The sequence below is a fragment of the Ylistrum balloti genome, unplaced genomic scaffold (assembly GCF_031769215.1).
Source record: "Ylistrum balloti isolate Yb309-2 unplaced genomic scaffold, AGI_CSIRO_Ybal_v1 Utg370010, whole genome shotgun sequence".
Classification (NCBI taxonomy): domain Eukaryota; kingdom Metazoa; phylum Mollusca; class Bivalvia; order Pectinida; family Pectinidae; genus Ylistrum; species Ylistrum balloti.
In genome coordinates, this window is record NW_026782083.1 from 1,358,151 (window position 1) to 1,385,188 (window position 27,038).

Genomic DNA, 27,038 nt, shown 5'->3' on the forward strand with positions numbered 1-27,038 from the left:
CTTGTTCAATTATTTTTATTGATATGGCAAATCATTGTAATGCATCATTATATAATTGAAAGGTAACAATACACCTATACCAGAGTCCATACATCCCTTTTGAAAGATCCTTGTCACAAACTAGATCTACAGTCAAAATACTGCTTAGATCTCCAACATTTGTTAATAGTGAGCTATAGAATTTGACATAAGATTCAATTCTAGTTAATAGGAACCTTTCCACTAACCCTCAACTAAGATCTGTTTTCTTAACTTTGATAAGAGAGATGTCATACGTGTTCTATAACATCCATGACAAAGCACTTAAGTACTTAAGTATCTACACACTCTATACAACTGTATCTGTATTAAATAATCAATGAAATTCATCACCAGATTGTTCTGATATACCTCAGTAATTCTGAATTACCCAAGAATTTGTTTTAAACAAATTTATAAAGTAAAATGATTGTATATCTGATTTTAAATGAGAAAATTACTCTGTTACACAATACCATCTATACAGCAGTATGTACAAGGCAAATATTATAAATTGGTTGTCAAGATTCACCTACTTAAATCAGAAATACTTGATAATATGTTCTCCAAGTTAGAAATCCTCTCTCTGTATTGATCTTGTATATAAATCTCAAAGATATCACAATCACAACTCAAAATATATTTCCTTTGTCAAGATGCAATATGATACATTTATAAAATGTAAACAGATTCCTGATAGCAGGAACATCACATACATCATGTACACGGGGATATGTATCAACATCCCCAATCTAAATCCTCATACATCTCAGCACAAAGAACTTATTGTACACTCCAAGTCCATGCCAGTCATTTACATCTATTCCATTAACCACTCAATTCTATATTTGATGAAGTTGAATTTTTAAGTCTTCAAAACTTAAAACACATACAAGTTAAGCACATCCATACTTCAATGACAGGCCTGGCAATAAGCACATCAAAGGTTTTTTCCACGGCTGTAGCTTCGGAATCTCTCAGAATGTAATGCGAGTAAGGAAGTGCTTCACTGTAACAATACAAAAACAGTAGCACTATTTGGACTTCAAAGTCAGACAGGGTTGTAAAATCACAAGGAATTGAAAATGTTCATTTCAATGATTTTCCTTAAGTGAAAGAAAAATTTCACAATTTTCATTATTTCCTCTCATAATTCCTGATTGTCTTTTGGCAAATATCATCGACTTTGCTCTCCAAATGTCCCGTAACTAGAAATAAAATAAATATCAATAATTAATACAGTGAATTTATATTCATCAAATAATATGTTCTTTCTGGATGACACACATGACAGATGTTTGTAACATTGAGTAACAATATGTTCTTTCTGGATGACACACATGACAGATGTTTGTAACATTGAGTAACAATATGTTCTTTCTGGATGTCACACATGGCTGATGTTTGTAACATCAAGTAACTATATGATATTTCTAGATGCCACACATGGCAGATATTTGTAAAATCAAGTAACTATATGATATTTCTAGATGTCACACATGGCTGATGTTTGTAACATCGAGTAACTATATGTTATTTCTAGATGTCACACATGACAGATGTTTGTAACATTAAGAAATTATATTAGAAAACAAAGGCTGAAGGATGAGCATCCAACTTGAGTTAACTTTTTTTCAAATAACTCTAAGATATATTGGTTATTGCATTGAATTTTTTAAATATCTTAAAAACTTGTAATGGCAAAATTAACAAACAGCATACATGTGGTGAAGGAGACAATTCAGCTGTACTCCTGTTTGAGTTCCTCAAGTTGTTGTCGTATAGCCATCTCACGTTCCTCCCTGTTACGTTCCTCTATCTCCACCTCCTTCTTCACCTTCTGCCACTTCAGAACCATTGATGATACATTCTTTTTCTTAAGTGTCAGACTTGTACTGCTCATAGACTGCAATAAAACAATATACAGTTCACCATGATACCATTTTTATCAGTAAAAGTAAACCTACTCAAACACATCAGATAAAAAAATTTTCAGTGAAACCTTCAAAAAAATTGAAAAGCAAGACAGCTACCGTAAATTTGCAGGTATAGTGCACAGGTAAGTTTTTGAGTAAGGTTTGAAAAATAACTACATATATATATATATATTTTAATTACTGCTTATTGCGGAGCGACAGTTGATATTTTGATCATTCAATATTTAGGAAACCACAAAGATCGTCACTCCAACACAAATATTTACCTTATGTAAACAAATTCATGCAGGTGCCTGGCATGCAAGGCTAGGCTAACTGGATATTTAACAGGTATCAAAAGGTAACACGTAGAATACACGGAGATTGATGACACCTTTTCAATTCTTTTAACTTGTTTTCATTGTTTAAAACAGATGCATTTCATATACACCCAATAAATCTATATTCGTCCGTTTTATTTCATTTAAATAGGGTTTCTACCTATGAAAGCAGAATGAGAGAGAACAATCACAATCTTTTAACAATAACCTGATCAATCATTAACATTGTACCTTATCTTTCTTTTTCTTCTTCTTCTCTTTGTCAGGAGGGTAAGGTGAGGATGGGTGACCAGAGGACAGACACTCAGTTGCTCCTTCCGCAAAGTCCTGTGTGCTTGAGGCTGCAGCAAATGATCCACTGCTATCCACCACCTCTGCCATGGAGGCTGGGTAGTACCCGTCTCCCATTCCCTGTGTGGGAGGAATAACAGCATCTGAGGAGAAGATCTGTGGCCCTCGGGTGATAATGTTACTAGATTGGTCCATGTTTTGAGCAAACATCTGTTCCCCTATCCTGTTGGGCTGATTAAATGAAATGACTCCATCAGAATGAGGACTGTACGTCTGGACACTAGAGGGCAGTGCCTCGTTACTGTCTACATCCATGTCACTGTCACCATTCTGAATATCATGTCTTCCTCTGTCCATCTCTTGTTCCTCCTCTTCATCTTCACTCTGATTTCCGTATCCTTGTCTGTGGTCATCTGGGGGAGGAGGTGGGGGTGGAGCTGTTAGTAACATCTCTAGGTCGGTGCCTGGTGGCGGAGGCTCCCCTCTAAAGATATTCATTTCATTACCACTTAGATAGTTAAAACCTCCTCCTCTCTGCTGTAGACCTTCATCAATGTGTGCTGCAAGAAAAAGCGTTGTAGATTGTGATCTGAGGTTTTCAATTCAATTCAATCACTAGACTCTCTGAAACGGATTGGACAGGCGATGAAAGAGCACGTAATAATAATACTGCTGATTTAAACATGCACTTTAAGAAATAGAAATTACTATGGATTTTTTGATGAAAGAATTGGAAGAGAGAATTTTGGATAAAAGATTTTCAAATCCTTTCATATGTTTTCGCAGAGAAAATTCCATCGTATTCCAATACTTTTATTCTGATCCACAGATGAATTATTTGAACCCATCGTTAAAAGAAAGAAACTATCATGAGAAGTTAGTTTAACTGATAAAACACTTTTGTTGTATATTTCTCTATACTTACAACTTTGGTTTTCTTGATGGTTCTCTTTTGATCGTGTTGCCTGCAAGAAAATTCAAATGCAAATGCATCAATGTAGAAATAAAGTCCTATTCAACATAAAGTAAAGACTAGTTTATTACAAAACAAGAGTTCCACGGAACTGTATGTGTCGCCTGCATAAAGTGTCACGGTCACCCAGAAATCTAACTGGATGTGCAACGTTCAACCATAAAGCTGTAATACCAAATTTCATTTCTATAACTAGGAGCATAAAGGAAAAACTGTGCAAAGCAATATTCCTGAGAAATTTTCCAAGTTCAAAAGGACATATGACTGCAAAGAAAGCCATGAATCGAACTTTATCTGTAATGTTCGACCATGAAGCTATTTCTCATATTTCATTTCAAAAACTCTAAGCATAATCAAGAAAAGTACAAAAAACCATATTCTCGAAGAATTTTCAAAGAGGCATAACTCTGCAAAATAAGGTCACAGACAGCCAAGAAACACAATTAATCTGTACCCTTCCAACAAGAATCCATATATTAAATTTCATTTCTATAACTCAAAGCATAAACAAAGAAAGTCCAGAAAACAATATTCCCAGAGAATTTTCCAAGTTCAAAGGGGCATAACTCTGCCAAGAAGGATTACAGACAGTCGGAAATCAAACTTAATCTGTACCCTTCCAACAAGAAGCCATATACTAAATCTCATTTTGGTAACTCAAAGCATAACCGAAAAAAGTCTGGAAAACTTTTGTACAGACTCCACCGATGCGTGACGATGGACAAAGTGATCCCTAAGTGTCTGCCAGCTCTGCAGGCGACACAATAATTACTTGACATCAGAAACAATTTGCAAGTTACATGAATTATCATATACCAAGCTGTCTATTAACATGTAATGATACAGTGGTTACTATAATATATACCAGGTATCATTATGGAGTGCTTTGGAAACTAATTTAAAAAGTGCATGAAACTCATTACAGATAAGAATTAGCAATTTCCACTGTATTATAGTTAAAATATATTGGCCAACCTCAGAATGAGAGTTTTATTTGCAGAATTTCAGGGTTGTTAAGCAAATAACAAAATATAACTTTTAGGGGTTATATGATAAGCAAGAAAGAATGAAAATAAAAACTTCTATGTCTTGTTTAATAAAATCTTATATGAAATGAAAATTCATTAAAGATTCCATATGTACTATATGTATTTGTCATTATTCTGATCATGACTAATTTACATTTACATCCTGGTAACCATAAATGTTTAAATCATGTAAGTTATGTAACAACATTTCTCTACATATAGAAGTGGGCATGTATGAAATCTGTATAATGAAAAATAAAAAAATTAAAACAAGACAAGACCAAGAATTTCTTTTTGATATTTTCTTAACAATTAATTAATTTTGCCTTTATAGATTTCGGACAACAGTCCCATAGGTAAACACTAAAGGCAATGATCTGGCAGTGGTCGCTACGACTACACACATTTTGATGACAATGTAATGAAGCTAGAATTATTTCTTATCCAAAATAATCAAATACAACCCAAAGTATTACTTTTAGTTAAAGGATTCCTATATATTTCAACAGAAACTAAAGTAACATTCACCCCTCCCTTATGGGAAAACGAGGATCCTAGTTTCACCAAATTTCTCATTTTTATACAGCATATTGGGTCCTTTTCATCCATGGAAAGTTTTTTTTCATCTACAGATCTGTATCTAAAAAACTTTTTTTCAAAATATAATCAAATTTTCCCCTTTAAACCCTGCCCTTCTAGCCTTAGGGGTTGGACCCACATTTTTTTATCATCAAACTTTAATCTGATGACAACAATTCTAAACAAGATTGAATTATTTCTCACTGAATAAAAAACCAAATACACCAAAAAAAGTTCATTTCCTATATAAACTGTAACAGAATTTACCTCCCTTTAAAGCGTATAATTCTGACAATGAGTCATGGGACTTTTTCATTCACAAGTCAGAAATGTGAAAATATAAACAAACGAAACATGATGAGGGATCAGAAAATTTCACTGAGCTTTCAGCAATTTGATTCCAAAAATCTTTTCCTGAAATTTGAATTTTAACAACTGGACTGGTGAGTACAAAGGATGTTACAGAAATCCATTTTTAACAACTTTGGCCAGATTGTGATTTCCATGTTGTGATTTCCATGTGAACTATTGCATTCAGATTTTTGCAGGTTCACTGTATTTTAAGTTATGAACTATGCAATGAATGGAAAGAAAATATTTGTGTGAACTGGTCCAAACTGTGATCCTCAACAGGTCTTTGAAAAAACCATTTCCACTATACAAAAAAACCAAGTCAAGTACAGAGACAAGAGGCCATATGGACCTGAATTGCTCACCTGTTCTGCAGCCCTTGGTAACACTTAAGGTTTAGTAGCCCTTCATCTGATGCTACAGACTCAGTATAAGTGTCAAGGATAATTTTACTACAGTGTAATGAAAAAGTGTTTGAAGATTTCAACATAACTGACCCCAGTGACTTTGAAAGTGGGGTCAAGGTCAAATGTGGAAGTAGCAGTACCCTGGGCCTTTTCCTTATTGAGAAAGGTAATTTCAAAATTTTAAAACACAACCCTATACGACCTTAAAAGTGGGCCAAGGCCATTCACTTGAACAAACTTTATAACTTGTCATTCCAGCATGCTACAGGTCAAAGATCAGTATTCTGGGCCAACACATGTTTTAGGCAGGTGAGCTAATGAATGAAATTGAAATTGTAAATTACCAGGTTTCATTTTTTAAGTTCCTGGTGACTGGTGTTTATAATTGTCTCCTATGTCAAGGGAAATCTGACCTGCATTATACAAGATTTCAGACATGAAAGGTATAGGGTCATCTGCTTGACCACATGGGAATTCCCACGCACTTCAGTTTCCTTCCACAGAAAGATTTCTTGTACACTTCCATTCAGGCCAACAAGAGTGATTAATTTAAGATGGAATAACTGGTTTCGCAATTGTTGTAAAATAAATGAAGTTTGATTTTTAAATTTCACCAGATTTCATTTTTCAGTCCTGGTTACTGTAGACTTTATAACTGTCTCCTTCACTAAGTGACATTAAACCTTTACCTTCCTGGTGACCATTTGGTGTATTTATGTGTCCCCCTGATCTTTGTCTGTTAATGAAGTTATAGACATTTTAACCTTTATCAGATACCATACTTCAATATTTACATAATGAAGAAATTACCCAATTCCTGGACAGCAGTACGTAACTTTAACATGGTATAGTGAATCCTTACCTCTGAATATCTTGGATGGCTAGAAGATATGACAGCTGACTTTGATGAAACAGTGGTGTCGGCTAATGACCCAACCTCCAACCTTGGTCCTCCACTGACAACTGTTGTTGAGGTAACCATATCAATGTCTCTTGTACTTGACGACAGACTTGTTGGTTCAGATGATGCAGACGTCACAGAGTGGGACTCGGGTGATTGTGGAAGTTCCCCCTCTTGACCTGGATGCCTGTCTGGTGGCCTCGGAATGAACTTGTCCGAGCTCTCCTTTTCTGCATTTGCATTGCTGGTATCATCATTTTCATCCTCTTCGTCATCCTCATCATCTGGGTAGTCCCACTGTGTGTGCTTGCTCTTCTTGCTCATGTAGAAGTAACGCCTGTAAGCTCTACACAGGAAAACACCCATGAGAGGAGAAGATAAAAGTGATGAAATTCCTGTTCATTAACATTTTCTATTCTCTGTAAAAGGTTACTATTACCACACCTGTACAAATCTCAATTTATACTGTAACATGACTGATCAACTCCCTTATATGGTAGTTAATAAGTTAATTCCCATAGATAATGGATAAAATTCATTGGGAAATGATATTAACTCCTTATTAATTTATGAACTTTCTTTTTTAAATAAGTTAGGTCCTTCAGGAAATATGTTAATTTAATTGTATAATGAGTTTACCCCTTAAGGAAATGAAATCTGCTTTAGTAGGCAACAAAAATTTGAAATTGTTAGCCTATTTCTGGTGGGGTAAAAAAATAGTAACAATAATAAACTGAAAAAAATACTAACAATAGTATGACGAGTAAATCTCCTGAACAACAAACAAAACACGAACACAAAAAATATTGTTTGAAAACTTTTTGTCGAACCATCTTTCATTCAAGTACTTTCAATTATAGAAGAAGAGAAATTAAAAATTTATGTTTTTTTCAGGATTGAGCTGGGAACTAAAAGAATGCATGCCTTTTTGAAATTAGATATATGGAGTAACTGATTTGACTTTGAGTATAGTTACATCAGCTGTTAAATTTTAAATTTTTACTTTTGAAATTTAGATTTCTGATAAAACCACTAAATCTTGCAGAAAACGGTTGTCTAATCCACTATAACAGGGGGCATACACACCCTAACCCCAGTGTTCAAATTTGTTACACAGAATACAAAATATTACAGTATAAATTGAATAGATTTTCTGACAGGGTTTGTAGAAAGAATGTTCCATGCATTTTTCTTTCTTATTCTTCATTTTTTTCCCATTTGAAACAAACAATAGCGAAAAACAGAGCAAACGAAAGAAGGACAAACTGATCATAAAACGTCTTTCCTACATTTAGTAGATATCAATTTTGATGAACTAAAAACTGTAACGTATAAATGATACAGTTGGTATATATCACTGAATATATCAACAGATGTCATGCAATTTCTTTAATAAACTACTGAAGGAGGATCATACTGTAGTTCTTATGAAGCTTATAACAGATAATCATATTTTTAAAAAAAAAAAAGGCAGAAAAACTTGCATTTTCAATACAAAATACCAGTACTTCTACATTCTTCAACATGAGAATTAGAATTTTCAATATGTTTTTTTCAATGATTTAAAGATTAAATCCAAACGCCAGTCTTTTTTTCTCTTTTAACACTGTTGATTTCCATTGCCACTGATAACAGGTTTGGCATGTAATCAGTCATCAGGACCTGTATGACCTGGAACCCAAGGGTCTTAATAGCTCACCTGTTCTTTACTAAGCATTTAGGATACAAAATGGACAAAATATCTACCAGTTAAGAACACACAGGACTGGGCTATAATATAAAGTCCCATCTTTGGCGTCTAATCAAATGTTAAACATAAATACACACTTGACCAAAGTATACTAGCTTACTTTTCGCAATTTCTCTGGGGAGATTGGATATGTTCAATAGACAATTGGATCATAAATATATTTTTTATCCTTTCCTAAACTATACTCTCATGCATGATACATGAAGTTTATGAAATCAGAGCCAAGATCATGATGTTTTGAAACGATTAATTCATAGACTTCCTTTAGATAGACTTAACTTTAAAAACAAAACATAAAAAATGTTTTTGAAGCTGCTCTTTCTGGTGAAAGAAGTTTATTTTTGAAATTATTAACAATTTAACAGTCACTTTTGGTCATGACAGTCTTTATACTAAATGAACTTTTTAAATTTCATAATCCAAATAGAAAGAGAATAGATTTATCATCCATCTCTTCCCTTCATTATCAAATATTTAAAAGTCTCCAATTGTGACCTGTCTCCTGGCTGCCTCGGGATCCTATATCATACATAAGTCTACTCCTCTTTCCCATTGTTTATTCAGCATTATTTCCTATCAGACTGATGAATCTTTAATACCAGGTTAATATTATTTCACTGACCAAGGAAGATTTCAAAGATTAACAAGCATTTCCCATTTTTGGAGGAGTCCCTCAGGGACCACAACCATTAATAGAGTAAGATCTACTAATGTATAAAAAAGACGACAGACAAAGGCTGCAGAGCCACAAGGTAAGCTCACTTGCTCTTCAGGCAGGTGTCTTAACAATTATCAATGATGGACTATCTTGATAAAGAGAACATTGCTATAAGTCTCATGATAATTCAATTTGACTGAATGTAATTATAAACTTATCTAATGCTACTACACCTGCAAATCAATCAATGACAGGATACTTTTAATTAAATGCTATCAAAACTAATGTAGATGACTTCATACTGGAGTTGAAACCTTAGATACCTTCAATAAGTATCATACCTACCAAATCGCGATAGTATATTTTTAAATGAAAATAAACCTTAATACAAAGTAGTATGACTAAAACCAGCTGAATTTGGTTTTCAAACGGTATACCTTCAATCGTAATACACATGTATAGTAGTGATCCACATGATTAACACACTAGCATTAGCACAAAAAACACCAAATTACCTTTCTTTTTGGAGGGTAAAAAGAAAAAAAATCTATGTTCAATATGGCTTCAATGAAACTTCTGAATTAGAAAAAAAAAAAAAAAAAAGGAAAAAAGAAAAAAACTTTAGAGACTTCGGGTGCAGGATTTCTGAGAACTAAAGTCAAGATGGAATAGAATGAAATATCTTGTTTGTGTCAACTGACATTTTTCACAGACAAGAGGCCTAGCAGCTTTGACGGTCACCTGAGATAAACACTATTGAATATAAAGGTTAAAGGATGGTTATCAAGTATCATGAAACTGAAATTGTGACACTGAATATAGTAAGCCAGTGTCAATACATGCATACCTTCAAAATTGTCATTCTATACTGAAAATTCTTACAAAGTTATTTCCAGTGGGAAATAAACAATGTTGTGCTCAAAAATGCAATTTTTATATGAAATTTACAGTTAAGTCTAAAAAAAATTTTTCCCCAGGTAGAAATGTGAGACTCATATTGGTAATCAAAGCACCTTAAGATGCTTCCATTCATGAAGAACATTTGATTCTACCATATCTGGGTCTTGAGAAGAAGAGTTTTGAAATTTAAGTCAATTTGACAACTTTTGGCCCCGCCCATCAGTCCCTGGAGGTAAGCCATGATCAATGTGGGCATACTATCATGCCATCATCATTCACTCATAATTCTAACCAAGTTTGAAATATTTCCAATGGAAAATAAACAAATTATGCTCAAAAATACAGTTTTCCTATATAAACTAAAGTAAACTTTACCCTTTCCCGACAGGGAAATTTGAGACCCTGAGGCCATGAAATTCACAATTTTGGTAAGGTACAGCACCTTAAAATGCTTCCATTGATGAAGAGTATTTGTTTCTACCATATCTGGGTCTTGAGAAGAAGATTTTTGAAATCCAGATGAATTTGACCCCTTTTGGCCGCACCCCTCAGACCCCTGTGGGGTGGGGACTGTATAATCCACAATTTGATTCATTTTAGGCCTGGGAAGGTTTCTGAAAAATTCATTGACATCAGATCAGACGCTTTTGAGAAGAAGTTGAAGATGTTAAATTGTTTAGGGAAGCACGACACATGACGCGTGATGAAGGCGATTTCAATAGTTCACCATGAGACTTTATCACAGGTGACCTAAAAAGTTTAGAGATTTCTATGGTAATAAAGACATGGTAATAAGTTAGACAAGTTACTAGAGAAGCATATTTGTACTGAGGTATAGTGTGTACGGGTTGGTATTTCTCAGCTGTATTCTAATCTTAAGTATATCAAAGATTAAAACTTATGTACAACACAAAAATTTTACTGACACAGGTTAAGTTGGTGATTTCTGTTTCAAATATGTTAGGTTTTTTTAAGACATATTTTGACCCCACTAACAACATGAGGACTTTGCGATCTATATTTTTTTCTCGTTCTCTTTTTGCTGGACTTTCAAGCCATTTCTTTTTAACTTCAAACATAAAAAATCTTAATGCTATGGATACATAATTCTCTTTTTCCACATTACAGTAAAGAAAAAAGATGAAAATTCATGTGTAGTCAGATTTTTTCAGAACGAAACAGCCTATTTCTTTTTGTGTAGACATTTTAAATTCACTTCCTTCAAGTCTTTTTACCATTTTGGTAAGAACTGTAGTATCTGTTCTGATCAACTTGATCAAAGAAGAAGCTCTTTTTCATGATGTTAGCTAGAACCATTTATATCTGTCATATCAAACTTTAATTGAAGCCCATTCAGAATGTGGTCACTCTCCTAGACCAGTAAAGTGAGCATGGCTACAATCCTGTTGATGCCAGATTTTAAAATACATGTACCATCAACCTTGACCTTCGATAGACAATACTGACCTTGACACTGGATAGACATCTTGATATGTGTATTAGAAGTTTCCAATGATAGATACACTTTGAGTGATCACAAGCAATTTTCTGTGAAATTCTACTTTTTTTTTCAAAGGCTATCTTTTATTGACTGCTAATCCATGATAATGGAACTGTCAAGAGTGAATACTCTGTGTGGGAATGACCCGCCAGTAAGATGACATTGAGATTCATGACCTTCACTTTGACCAATACCGCCAATATTTAAACTTTTCCAAAGAACATATATGCATAAAGTTAATACAATAAAGATGCTTGAGCCATGAAAAGAATCTCGAAGAAAGACAGACTTGACAAAAACACAACATCTTTTGTCTCTGTAGAACCAGTGGTATGATTACATCAAAATCTACTTATCCAATCAGCATATCTATGGAATAATATACTAGGATTGTGTTAACAAATATCAACAGTAAATCATAGCCAAATAAATTGGACATAATGTCTGTATTTCCCTGTATATTGGCTCCAGAGATGTTTCATGTAAGTTGTTTACACTGAAAGTATATATATGTAGTACTGTATCATCCAGTGATAAACACTGGGGCCAAAACATCACCAGTTTGCAATAAGTGGGTGGGCTTATTACAGGACAATTGTATAAGATTTGTTGGTGTTTTTACTTGGATGTGGGTGTTTATTGCCAGGCATGGACTTAGTGTGGGATAAATAACAAACATATGAAGTAAATCAGATTTATATTTATACAAAAATCTTAAATGTGAAACTTGAAAAAAGAATGGCAAGAGTATAAATACCTATGAAGGAAATTTGCCTTCTTTATAAACACTACTTACATGGCAGTTGTCATTCTTTCTGTGATAAAGTACATTTAGAAATGATTCTAAAGCAGACCCTTTACAATCAGGAACTCTCTACAAACCGAAAAAATCACCTGGTCCCAGTGATGTCCGGAATAAAGTAGTCTACTTTAAAGTAGCATTTCTTTCATACAAGTCTTCTTCTCTGATCTTGAAAGCTGGAACTTCGGGAAGTATACCACATTTGATATGACGTTAACTTCAAAGGACATTCTTGCTTTCTTAAAAGGTCAGAAAGTCATGCCATTCAATGGAATGAATTTCATGGGTTATCTTTCCGTTCTTCAAATGAAGTTTCTGTGATTTTGAATGTCTAATCAATCTTCAGAAGTTCCTGGTTGCAGACCAACAAAATCTTCTTTTGAAAGTGCATATGGTTGACAAGTAAACTGACTCTTGTGAGATATTTTCCACAGGTGGTCCAAATCTTCATCTAGGTTTGACTTGATGAGAGAATATTTTCTTCTTTAGTGAGTCTTTGCTATAATGGCGCAGGTGCTCCTGGTTTAAATGCAGAAATATTCAAATTCTTTGTAGTCAGCTTACTTTCTGAATTCTTTGGGGTTCTCTCCAGCTGTACCACTATCAGATAAATTCTCTGTGACAAGGCAGCACACTACATGTTACAATTATACAACTTTCAGCCCACTCTGGCACTAATTATTGGAGTTCTCTCTGCCAAGCTCTTGTTCAATATGAATCTTCTCAGACCGGTCAATACATAACACTGATACAACTTCCGGCCCATTTTGGTCAGAATTAAATAGTTCTTTGCCAAGCTCTAGTTCAATTTTAATCTTCTCAGACCAGCCAGCACATAACACTGATACAACTTCAAGCCCATTCTGGCCAGAATTGTGTTTTCTTTGCACTATCGGAGTACCTGATCTGTTGGATCCTCTCCTTCAGTCAAGAACATTTAAGCAGTAGTCCTCATTGGCCAGTTTACACACTACCACAGCCTGAATCCTCTCCCTCAGTGTTTCCACTAGAACAATCTTTCAAATTGAAAGCAATTTAAGTATGTTCAGAGCTTATGTCTTTTCATAACACAACAAGCATACACATGCCAATTTAATTGTCGACAGAATGTTGAACATGTGGACCTTAGATACATGTGAATCCATTAGTCTTTAGTCACTAGTCTTTTTTTTAAGTTTATGATCTTCATGTAAATCCAAAGTTCCTCTGACAGAGAGTTTATCAGGTTAGCATAGATATGTCATACCTTTCATGTTGATGGTTTCAAAAGCTGTACAACTTGTAGCAAGGTACAAGACACTGTATGATCACGTTTGTCAAAGCCCTTCCAGTTCTTTCTCCTCTTCATGAATGTCATTGAATTGCATCAAGACTCCATGTCACTTTTTCTTCTTTTTAGATGGAATTTCAACAATCCAGTGATATCTTCAGGTATAGCTGCCAATATGTTAGATCATAAGTAGGTGTGGAACAGTTGATAAGACTGTGACTTCATTGAAAATCCTTCATTTAAATACATATCATTAACCAAATCTGAAAGCCATTCCAAAAAGTTTGTTCTTTTGTGCAAATCTAAGATATCTAAATAGAGAGATTTTAAACATAATAAGCATGTCAACTGAATTGTATAAAGTTCTCCTTCATTGCAATAAAAAAAATGCTGAGTCAGATCTATTTTCACTGGTCTAAAGTTCTCCTTCAGTAAAAAAAGATTTTAAGAACTACTTATGGTTTCAAATTTGACATTTGACCTTTAGCCTGCTTTAGGCTAGAGGGCACAAAAACCCAAATAATTTTCTTTTCCTCAATGTATACTGCCCAGTAATTTAAATATCTTTAAAATCAAGTATTCTTTAGCCTTCAACCTGTGTATATGTAGATATAGTGACCTTAACCTTTTGACCTTGAGAACATATACAGATTAAAAGTGTACAATCCTAAACCTTTTGACCTTGAGAATAAATATATATAAAGTGAGTACAAACAAGGTAACACATTAACATGCTCTAGAAATTCAACCCAACAATTCCAAAGTCAAAAAGAACAAGGACATCAAGCAAGTTTTCATTTATTTATTGTCTTTTTTTTTGGAAATCACATCACATTTTTTCACTGAAATCTTAAAAGTGATTATTAGCTCTGTAAAAGGAACGACATTTCATCAAATAACAAAACATTGCTACACCCTAGCAGTATATGGATTAATTTGACTTCATTGCAGGTCAAAAGAAAAATAATCTGAAAGTTTGCAATACAGGAAGGTAGACATTACAGAACGATGGAAAATACAGAAAGTTTGCCATTTAAGTAAGGTAGGCATTACAGAAAGATTGGCAAAACAGGAAGGTTGACAATAAAGGAGAGTTGGCAATACAGAAGATTTAAAATACAGGAAGGTGGACAACACAGAGAGCTTGGCAATACAGAAAAGTTGGCAATACAGAGAGGGTTGACATTAAGGAAAGTCTGCCAATGTAGAAAGGTTGACAATACGGAGAGAAGGACGATACAGAGAGGGCTGGCAATACAGGACAGTTTGCAATACAGGAAGGTTGAGACTAAGAAAAGGTTGTTAATGTAGAAAGGTTTGCAATACATGAGAGTTTGCGATATAGGAAGGTTGAGACTAAGGAATGGTTGTTCATGTAGAAAGGTTTGCAATACATGAGAGTTTGCGATACAGGAAGGTTGAGACTAAGGAAAGGTTGTTAATGTAGAAAGGTTTGCAATACATGAGAGTTTGCGATACAGGAAGGTTGAGACTAAGGAAAGGTTGTTAATGTAGAAAGATTTGCAATACATGAGAGTTTGCGATACAGGAAGGTTGAGACTAAGGAAAGGTTGTTAATGTAGAAAGGTTTGCAATATATGAGAGTTTGCAATACAGGAAGGTTGACAATACAGAAAGCTGTCACTTTAGAAAGGCTGACAAAATGTTTAAATGAACAAAAATCATCTGATAGATACTATTTCAAAATGAGTGCCCTATCATATGCTCATATTTCCACAAAATGACCTTTATATTAATATCCTTGATATAATTAGCATCCAAACCTTACAGAAAGTGACTGTTTAAATATCGTTCCAAAGAAAAATATTTCTTAAAAAGCCTAAGAAGATCTTGATAGCCATTATCCCCCTTTTTTAATTCCCCGATATAGGAGCCCCGTCGGGTGGGGAAAGGGATCTATTACAAAATAATGTAAAATGAAATGACAGAGGAAAGAAGATACAAAGCCAAGTGAAAAGACGAGACCATGAAAAAGGAAAGGCAACACAAAACAATGAGAAGAAAGTGTTTGTGTAGTGATATACACCCTCATGATCAGAGGAGTTTAGATCAAAGGAAAATGTTATAGAGACGATGGAAATTAAATGACAGAAAATGAAAATATAAAACAGAGGAAATGCAGAACACAATGAAGAGAAATGAATCCATTCACTTGTTTACTTCCATATGAAACTTCTGTTGATGCCAGTCACATTTCTAGTTATACAAAGTTAAAACATTTTATTTCACATCTTATACATCATCAAATTACAATCTAACAAACAGATTCTCTTAGCCAGAGAGTTGAGAGGGTCATTATATCAGCTCACTTGTGAAAAAGGACTTGAAAATGAATAAAATTAAATGTATTACATGTTGGAAGTTTTTTTTTCTACTTTTTAAAATTGAAATCTTTAATTGTTTTTAATGATACACCAAATAATGTTTACTTTCCATTCAAAACATTCATGACTGACATCAACCTAAGAACATAAACTTTCCTTTCTGCAGCCAAAATTTCAAAAAAATTCAATTTTACAATTTACCAAATAAAATATATACTGTTTTACTCACCTTCATCCTTACAAACCAGTTTCTAGAATCAATTTCTTCTCTTTCTCCTCCTGGATTAGGATGTTTTATTGCCATGGAAACCATATCTGGCAGTCAGATCATCAGATGTCATGAAAACAAAGGTCCTGCACATTTCACAAAAGTCTGTGATCTTTGAACTGCGGCCAGTGACAGTTTTTAACACTGTCTTCAGAGCTACCACACAATGGCAGTGAGTCAATCTGTCCAAATGTTGACACAATGCTTTCAAGTATGGACCTGGATCTATTTATGGGGTTTTTCTTACTTCAAAACTTAAATAAAATTCTTCTAATTATAGTTATTTGTCCCACTTCTTAGTGCATGAGAGTTCTATGATGCCACAGAACAATCAGGCAAACTAAATTAAGTAAGGTTTTTCAGAAAACAATTTCTCATTTCTGAAGTGAAATGCATCAAAATCAATGATTTCTATGTTTTGGTAGATCATTGCATGGGATGGGTAGCAGATCCATACTTGGCAGCACAAATGAGGATGTAGATGAGAGTAGAAAAAACAAGATGGCCGTACCTGTCCCAGTGACACGTCCATCCAGGGGGTGCTGCACTCTGCTCATACTGCTGTAATTGCCAGTTTGCCTCCTCAAGTTTGGCAACAAAGAATTCTGTGTTTAGACCACCTGCCTGCCAGTCTTGATGTCTAGTCTGCAAATATTTTGTAAATTCTTACTTTCTAATTATCATAGATGAAAATTGGTTTATGGATAAAAGGCTGAAACATATAGACTTATTTGCCCTTGATATGAGACAAATTTTATTCAAAGTTTTCACTATTCTTTTTTCTTAATTGAATTTTTTACTTAGGATTTTCACAAACAATTAGCATTTTCACCCAAGAATGTTTTCATTATGCATAATATTCCAACTGTCTGACACCTTTGCAAACTGAAATCTTTATAACTATATACCTCACAATGAATGAAACAAGTAAAGCATTCATAACATGGTACCTACTTCCAGCTCTATTAAAAGAATCTGTAGCTTTGAAAGGCCTTTCTTTGTGACTTCAAGAAACTCCAGCTTGCTGAGTGCCAAATCTGCCAACTCTGATGCTTGCATCTGTGAAGAATCAAGATTTTCATTTCAAACAGCAGTTAAAATACTTAATTGAATTTATCCAATTCACCAGTGTATCAGTTCAGTCACTGTTATATATTATCTGCTTCCTTAATTATACATAGAGCATTGCCTTGTGAATTGTTTGTTTTCTGGAATGTATCAATACTTCAGTTCCTCCTTTTCAATTTCATCAGAAACTTGCATTGGATTTCATATGCACTTAATTCTTATTGTGAGCTCACTAAACATATCCCTTTTATCAAAAATGTTATGTAATATACCTTGAGATTGGCTAGTTGAACCTCCTTTAACCTATATCCCTTTCATCAAAAACGTTATGTAATATACCTTGAGATTGGCTAGCTGAACCTCCTTTAACCTATATCCCTTTCATCAAAAACATTATGTAATATACCTTGTGATTGGCTAGCTGAACCTCCTTTAACCTTTATTCCTTTCATCAAAAATGTTATGTAATATACCTTGTGATTGGCTAGCTGAACCTCCTTTAACCTATATTCCTTTCATCAAAAATGTTATGTAATATACCTTGAGATTGGCTAGCTGAACCTCCTTTAACCTATCTTCAGACTTGACCATAGCTTTCTCTAGGAATTTCTCAGTCTCTGGGGGCAGCTCCTCCACCACAGGGACATTTTTAACACTGTCATCCTCTACTTTAACAACTTTTTCTTCTTTTATTTCCTTTACTTTTACTTCAGTATCTTCCTTTTGCTCCTTCTTCTCTTCTTTTTTACTCTCTTTCTTCTCTTTGTCTTTCTTTCCATCTTTGTCTTTCTTTTTCTCATCACGATCTCTATGCTTATCTTTCTTTTTCTCATCTCTGTCTTTGTCCTTGTCTCTGTCTTTTCTTTTTTCTCCCTTTTCATCTCTATCTCTAGAATGTCTATCATCTTTTTTCTTTTTCTTGTCCTTCCTGTCATCATGTTTTCTCTTAGAGTCTCTGTCATGATCTCTCTCACTTGATGATCGATGTGATCCTGCATACATAAAATCAGAGTTAAACACACAGTTGAGTATTTAATGTAATATTTAAATAAAGTTAGAAACTGAAGAATATTGGATCCAAACATTGCTCAAACTGAGTTGGATAGTATATATAGTTGAGCATGTCAGTAGCGGTGCTCTAAATAACTTTCCATGCAGTTGCATTCAAAGTACAGACAGTCTAGTTCTGGAATATTTCTCTCACTTTTTCTTAATTAGATATTAAGACAATTCAGCACAACTATGACATGTAACAATTCTTCATGCAAAGCTCAAAAATATTGACATCAAAAACAAAAAATTCAAAATCTAATACAAATATGGAACATGATGACAGACGTTTTGTCAAAATCTGACTATGAATGCCTAAGTGTACAACATAATAGTGATATCATTTAAAGGGTTTTCACAAATTGTGCTCTGAAATGTTAAGAGAAATTATATGATCATTCTTTGATATGTTGTATTTTTAAATCTCAATGGTTCTGTGTAAAGTATATACCATGTTCGTGATCTCTCTTTCTGACATCTGAGCCTCTGGGCCTCTTACTATCCCAAACTGTCTGTGGAAGATCTTCTTCACTTGACCTCTTTCGTGGTGGTCCAACACGCCTCTCAAGCTCCCGTGCCATCATCTCCTCAATGGCTGCTTTGCGTCTAGCTGCATTCCGTGCCTCCATCTCCTGGCGTTTCTGGACCTGCACACATTGGAGAAGTTACGATTATAGTGTGTTATCAGACTTTTTAATAGGAAAAATATATTTGAAATATTGTAATAACTTATTAACTTTCTTATGAAAAGAAATTTTTGTGAGAACAAAATGCAGTTTTATAACACTTGATTCCTCCAAGACACAAAATATACTTAAAAATATCTAAATGATCACTTCTATACTTTTAACATCAATATAGTATAACTAACTAGATGACACTTAAACAATTGTCTGGTTTATAGAAGTGTACCATTGAGGGTTAAATTGATTGCAAAATTTGAAAATAAAGTGAAACATAAAACTTTTACAAACAACAAAGTGGAAAATGCATTCAACAATTTAACTCACTTCTTTAAAAGTATTAAGTGGTATTGCTGCTGTAATCAACACACAGAGACTGAGGCCCGATATTCTAAGGAAGTTAATACCATAAGTACTAGTATAAAAAAATAAGTACTCCAGCTGTAATCCTCCCCACCAGAGATTGAATTCAAATTCACTGAGGTAAGTGACATGATTTAAAGAAATCAAATTATATCAAACTTTACCCATTTTACAACGACTGCAAAACAAGATACTCCAACTTAAAATTTATCGCTCTTGTTGGCCTGGATGGAAACGCAGGAGGGCCTTACTGTGGAAGGAAACCAGAGTACCCAAAGAAAACCCATGTGGTCGGGCAGGTGACCTATACCTTTCTACTTTCATTCTGGGAATTGCACCTATCCTAGCTGCTTTACCACAGCACTACCCGATCACTCAAGTTTATGATTAGTACTAGTATGAGAGGAATTGGTACCCCTGCTGTAGCCCTCTCTTGGAGAAACTAAAACCCAACTCACTCAGGGAGGTAATACAATTAGGACTAACCTGTTCCTTCATTTCCTCCACCAAGCTCTTCTGCTTCAATCCTTTAGGTTCCTTCTTTTTCTCTGCACTGCTAGATTTTGACTCCTCTTTGGATGACTTCTTGCTTTCAGTCTGGTATAAAAAATACGAAAACATTCATCAAATATTGGAATATCCATTGCATAACAAGGTATTAGCAATACTCACCACTAATACACAGCCTAATTATAACTGTTGTAAAAAGTTGTCTTTTGTTTTATATCAATTCATTTTGCACCTCTAAATAATAAATTAATTTTACTTCACTTAATCACTATCACTGAATCCAAGTATAATATACATTATGGCACCAAATGTACAGTACAAATATCCAGACTCCATAGAATATTAATTCTTTTAACACGATCACTAGAAACTGCAAGTATAACATTATGCTGACTACACTGTCACCTTCATCAGACAAATGACCAGTGAGAAGTGTATTAGCATTGATGACCGTACAAGATGGTATGAAATGACCAACTTTTTTGACTGTACTGTAATCCTATTCTATTCTACTGAGATATCTAACCAAAGAAAATGTTTCAGAATATCCAGACTCTATGACTATTTTCTTACCACTTTTCATATGAAATTAAATTTCAGAAATGTTTTGTAATGTTTGATTCACAGAAGTCACCTTTTTGGTTTCTTTATTGTCAAATGCCATGTCCAGGGCTGCATCAATGTCGTCGAGATCCATGTCTACCTCAGCACTGTCAGAGTCCTCCTTGTTCTTCTTGGTAGACTTTTTAGGTTCGTCACTGTCGTAGGCACTACTACTACTATCATCATCACTGTTGTCAAAGTAAGTAGCATCAACCAGTGGTGCTTTAGAGGGCTTTGTGCTGTCTGGCTTTGGAGAATGCTGGTGGTCTGTGTTTTTGAGAATACCACTGGTTTTCTTCTGAACCAGGAAACTGGAGGTTGATGAAACCCCAGAATTGTCTCCTCCTTCAAGAGATGAAACACTTCCAGATGGCAACTCTGGACCAAACAGGCTACTTTTTCCAGAACTCACACTGTCAGGACTGAAAAAAAAAAAAATTTACCAACCTGACATAAATTTTGCACCTTCAGTAAATCAGATGAAATCTTCTGAGACCTTTAAATGTAACCTTTCGGGCATAAATTGAGATATCAATACAGGTCTGGAAAGACTATGTTAAAGATCTGCAGGTCAGTCGTTATTTCATAAACAACCCTGGTCCAACTGGTTAAACCAATAAATGGCTTTGGTTATCATTAACCTTTTTTTTTCCAATATCAGAAAATTGTCACATGAAAAGGCAATCTGTTCCTAAATTTTCACCAAAAATGAAAGTAATTTTATTCCCATATTAATCCATATTTGGACATTATTGCTCTACATCAGTTTACTAACTTGTCCTGTTTGGGCTTTGTTGGTTTGACACGGCCTTCCTTGGTGAGTCGCTCAACTTTCTCCTCATACTCTTTGCGTAGTAATAGATACTGGGTGAATTCTGCTGGGATCTCCCAAGTAACTTCATTAGTGACTGTGTTCCAGTAGTAGAAACATTGAGTGTGTTCATCCAGTGTTTGCTGCCAAACTGACACAGGCTCTATTGAAGAAATGCCATAAGTGTAAAACAAATACTGAAAACAAACTTGATTTGGCACGATTCAAATTATAGCATACAATGAAACCTCACCTAAAGACAACTTCAAAATCAAAACCGTCATGATATTATGAACACTTACTTTCAGTCTTACATTGGTCCCCTCCGAAATATGACTATCCTGTCACTTATAGTATGACAAGTTTTTGCAGTCCCAAAGACCACTAATTCAGGGTAATTGACTCCATGATCGCGACTAGTCACCAATGGCAAAAATGAACAATAATCCGAAACCATAACTGCGCTAAATTTAGCCTTAAAACCTTTAGCGAAATTCTATTTTTTCTACACGTCAAAAAATCAAACATTGTATTATTTGTCAAAATTCTGACAGTAAAAATTCTGTTTTTCCTCACTTCTCAATATTTTGTTCAAGAAAAAAGATGTAATAACTGAGTTTGATATCTTAGTAACAATGTTGGCTTATTTCACACTGATGACTTACCTTCAGGCCATTGCTCTTCCTTGGATTCTTTAGCTACGGCTTCTGTATTTTCCTTCTGTGTCATGAACTCAGATGCCCCCTTCACAAACATACTCTTGTACTTGGATCTAGATTCCATGTCTTTAGCTGCTTCTTCCCTTTTATTGTAAGTCTTCGTGTGTGAAGTATCGTTCCTGAAATTCCTTACAGAGTTTTCTTCCTGATCATTGCTACTTTGCGCATTTGTGTTGAGTTTGAAACTAGGTGGAGGAATTTCTACCTTAAAGCTTGGACGGGCCTCTTCATCCTCATCCTCTTCCTCTTCATCATCTGGGACAGGTAAGGCATCAATTTCCTGAAAACAAAAAACATCACACATATAGACTAGATGATTACATTTGTTTACTCTACAGACACATTTCAGCTCCCTTTCTTCAACACCAATGTCAAATAAATAATGTTTTGTGTAATGCTCTCTACTCTGTTCAACAATTTTTGTTTTTTTGGTTTTATTTGTTTTGTTTTTGTGAAAAAAAACCCCATTTAGCTTAAAGGCTTCAGTGTTGCTTGTGTCTTAACATGGTTGATGATAGGTTTTTCTCCTCAATGAATTTTCCTATTAATTTAGGCATTGTCCCTGGTTACAACTTACAGCCAGGAAGTCAGCCACTTTGTCATCTATGTCTGTTTTCCCACCATTCACTTGGCCAGGTGGTAGGGAGTCAGAGGTTCCATCCCTTGTAGAGGGCCCTAGAATGGAGGAATTTCAGCTTCATTCAAAACATAGTAAGTGACATATGATAAGTCACATGTGCCTAAGTATATTTAACTCTGTTTAACGCTTAACATTTCCGTATTATTTTTAGTATTTACCTTGTACCTGCCGTAAAATTTTATATGAAAACTGAAGGAATTCTTACAAATACCATAATTACTTTGGAAAAGATATAAGAAACTATGTGGTCACTTGTACCATTCTGTATGATTTCCTGTAATAATAATTTCTCTGGCAGCGACAATTTTTACCTTCATCAAGCTCTTCATCAGATCCTTGTTCATCCTCATCATATCCACCATCAGCATATGCACCTAAGACCAAATAAATCAATAAGGTTGAATTTCCTGACTTGATGACAATTTCACAAGTATTTATGATCTAATAGAGAAAAACATTTAAACGGTTGTGTTTCAGTCTGTAATAGAACATAAGAAGTCCAATCAGCCTGTACTGCTCATGCATTCTGTAGCCTGTATTACTTATGTGTTCTGCAGCCTGTATTGCTCACATGTTCAATGGCCTGTACTGTTCACCAGTTCTGCAGCCTGCATTGCTCACATGTTCAACGGCTTGTACTATTCACCAGTTCTGCAGTCTGTACTGCTCATGCGTTTGCAGCCTGTATTGCTCACATGTTCTGCAGCCTGTACTGCTCATGCCTTCTGCAGCCTGTACTGCTAACAGGTTCTACAGCCTGTACTGCTCATGTGCACTCAAGCCTGTACTGCTCATGCATTTGCAGCCTGTACTGCCCATGTTTTCTGCAGTCTGTATTACTCACAGGTTGTGCAGCCTGTACTGCTCATGTGTTCTCAAGCCTGTAGTGCTCAGATGTTCTGCAGCCTGTACTAATGACGTGTTCTGCAGATTCTGTCATTAAAAAGAAATTTTATAGGAAGAATTTGTTCATGCAACCAATCTTGTCTTTCCAGTTCCAAGCATCTCATTCTCCTACGGGTCATTCAGGAGGGGATTGAAATGCATTTAACCCTTGTTACCTTAAAAGTAGGTCAAGGTTATCCATTAAAAGAGACTTGATAGCCCCTTATCCTTACATTCTGCTACTTAAACATCATGACCCTTTGACCTCTTATTCAGGAGAGGTTGTTTAGAGAATTTCATGTCTAATAGACAAGGTAGGCAACAACGAGTGATAAAGTCACTTTATACATGTGAACAAAACATACCATTTCTACTGCACTGCAGATATAGACCTATTGTTGAAAAATACTATGATCTCAAAATATTTATTCTACATATAAAATGTTTACCTCTGGAATCATCATCTTCTTCATTTTGTCGACCATAGCCATATCGAGCTGTAAAGACAAAATGATAATAAGGTATCAAAACAAAAGATTGAGATATATCAACAATTATATGATTTTAGAGTTATGATCCTGGAACACAAATAAAACATACATGTAAATATTTTTTTCCAACTAAGTTAAAATCATGTCATTGTCAGAAATGACAGAGCAGAGTCCCATGGGTTTCAGAAACCGGTATAATATAAGCTAAGGTACATTGCAGTATATAATCATTTCTTCAACTATATTGGTAATCACTCAAAAGCTACTTCCTCACAATATGATAGACAACAAGTATCTATTTCAAATTTTCACTTCACAAATAATTACTTGTTAAAATGCCATCAATGTGATTGTACCATTATATCAATTTTTGTTATGTGTATAGACAAAATGTGCTGTTCATGCAGACAGCATTCCTACCTAGAAAACTGTCCTTGTTATCACTCAGTTGTAGTACCGTTCTTCTTTTCCCCCTCTGTTTTCCCATGCTGGAAAGGAATATACCAATAAATATACTTCAAGTAAATGGAAATGTCCAAATTGTACCAATTTGATCAGCAAGGCAACACAATTTTTCTATAAACTAAAAAGGACCTGTAAGACATGAATGCTTCTGGCCTGCTCTAAGCATGTTCATAAGAATCATTGTGTGATGAATTTGCATAAGCTGTAAAATGTGACTATAGACTTTTTGATTCTATAACATTACCTCATAAGGTGCCAAACACCACTAATATTATCAAGATTTTTTACCTTGTTAGAATTTCTTTTTTTGTTCTTTAACTTTGATGTTTTCCAGTCTTTTCTCTTATTTTCCTCATGATTATAATATTAAGATATTTGATAATTCCTTTTAAAAAATAGCAATTATAACTACTGTATCTATAAAATCAAAGATGTTTGAATATTGACCATCTTATTTTTCTTATCAGTTCCAAAATAGACTAAGGCAGAAGAGTGGAACCTACAAATAAAATCTGAGAATGATCCATCCTGTATTTCTCAAGAAATAGTGATTTAAATCATTTCCTTATCAAAATAAAATATGGCTGCCTTTCAGCCCTTTTTTCTTATCAGTCCCAAAATCAACAAGGCACAACTAGGGACCAACAAAACCTTACATATCAGATTTGAGAAAGATCCATTCAATCCCTCTCATGTAGTGATAGGAAACTTTCATGGTCAAAATCTAGGATACCTTTCCATCTTCCGCCATACTGATAAGCTCATTAGTCCAAAAATCAAAAGGGCACAAGTGGAGGCTATAAGGAACCTTCACGTGAAATTTGAGAATGATCCATCTGATACTTCTCAAAAGATAGCTTGGCTTGAGAAGAATTGTAAATGCAATGTGTTTAAGAACTTAATCCCCCATCCCTGCTTTGTAGGGCATGATTGCTTCTTTTTGCAAGGTTATGCTGAGGCCATAGACAGGGCAATTATTTGCAAGCATTCATGTCTAAGTACTGCATACCAAGTGATACATATAGTGCTTAGTGCATGTTATATTCTTATGTATGAAAAATGATTTGCAATGTGAAGCTATCAGAACAATTGTTAATACAATGTATCAGAATCACAAAATGGTCTTTAGATTTCTATTTTAAAAAAAGAAAAACTAAAAGTTTTGATATTGTGCTCGTTCAGGTATTGCACATTTCCTCTTAATTCAATGGAACAAACATATATCTGCTTCCTGTACAAATATTGATACATATTTTTTTTTCATTTTCGATAGGATGGGCCATAGGTAAGCAAATTTTGTACACCTTTCATGTCCTGCCTTTTCCATATAAATTCTTAAACAATAACAAATTTTATTGTAGCGTCTTCTTTCAAGTTCTAACAAACAGAAGTGTCATTACGAAGATTAGGTTTGGTTCTGTTAAGACATTTTCGTCTGTAATATATACTTTTAGCTCACATTTTCATTCATATGTATGGTATACAGATAAAGTTAACACGAAATGAAAAAAATGAGCAAGCAGAACCTATAACTTGTCACGACGTTAATATACAACAAAACTAAAAGACTTGAGATACAGCAAGTCTGCTGCATCAGACAAAGTGGCATGACAACAAAACTAAAAGACTTGAGATACAGCAAGTCTGCTGCAGCAGACAAAGTGGCATGACAACAAAACTAAAAGACTTGAGATACAGCAAGTCTGCTGCATCAGACAAAGTGGCATGACAACAAAACTAAAAGACATGAGATGCAGCCAGTCTGCTGCATCAGACAAAATGGCATGGTGCATTAGACTAAGAAACACGATTCCAGCAATCGATCGGCTATGTATGCAGACGGGTGACCTGGCCATGTAAGGTCTCGCTTCACGCAACTGAAACTATTTTGTGATGATGTAAAATTCTCACTAACTTTCTGGAGTCTATATGCTGTTTGTAAGCTGATATTTCCGTCCAGTGTATCACATTTTTGGCGTTTTAATTCGTGTAAAATGTCAAAGCGATCTCCACCTGACCCAAATCCTTTCCGAGACTGACCGAATTTTTGCTGATGTTACCAAGGCTATGATTGGTCGGAAATAAATTACAAATCGTACTCAGTCTAAAACATCATTTTAACCGAACCGGTGATAGGATTTAATCCGGAAAAGATTTTAACCAACCCGAAGATCAGTGAGCCAGAATGTCGAAAGTCCTATGTTGATATATCAAAATGACATAGGCCTATCATGATCTTCTCATCATGTTTCCCTTTTTAGTGTAATCTAAGTGAAAAAATCAACAGTCATTTGAAAATGAAAAAACCCATGTTCTGATTTCATTAGCGAGACAATATCAAAAATTTTAGTTTAAATTATTCTGATGTTTTATCTCCACTTTCTTACTGATCTCAATATTGGTCATCAATTTAGAAAGTCAAAATAATTCGAACTGAAAGGCAATAAACCA

General features: G+C 34.6%; 1 protein-coding gene across 1 annotated transcript; it reads right to left on the reverse strand.

Annotated features, from left to right (window-relative positions):
- Nucleotides 1–26,589, reverse strand: LOC132548452 (formin-binding protein 4-like). The gene is made up of 18 exons (XM_060212318.1): nucleotides 26,503–26,589; nucleotides 24,543–24,610; nucleotides 24,081–24,128; nucleotides 23,058–23,120; nucleotides 22,684–22,781; nucleotides 22,053–22,386; nucleotides 21,352–21,550; nucleotides 20,608–20,998; nucleotides 19,950–20,060; nucleotides 18,869–19,064; nucleotides 17,908–18,359; nucleotides 17,254–17,358; nucleotides 16,811–16,944; nucleotides 6,767–7,151; nucleotides 3,492–3,531; nucleotides 2,507–3,126; nucleotides 1,741–1,924; nucleotides 1–1,226 (listed from the first exon to the last, which is right to left on the reverse strand). The coding sequence occupies exons 2-17, from the start codon at nucleotides 24,607–24,609 to the stop codon at nucleotides 1,760–1,762; spliced, it is 3,408 nt and encodes a 1,135-aa protein (XP_060068301.1). The 5' UTR covers nucleotide 24,610; nucleotides 26,503–26,589; the 3' UTR covers nucleotides 1–1,226; nucleotides 1,741–1,759.
- Nucleotides 26,590–27,038: the final 449 nt, after the last annotated feature.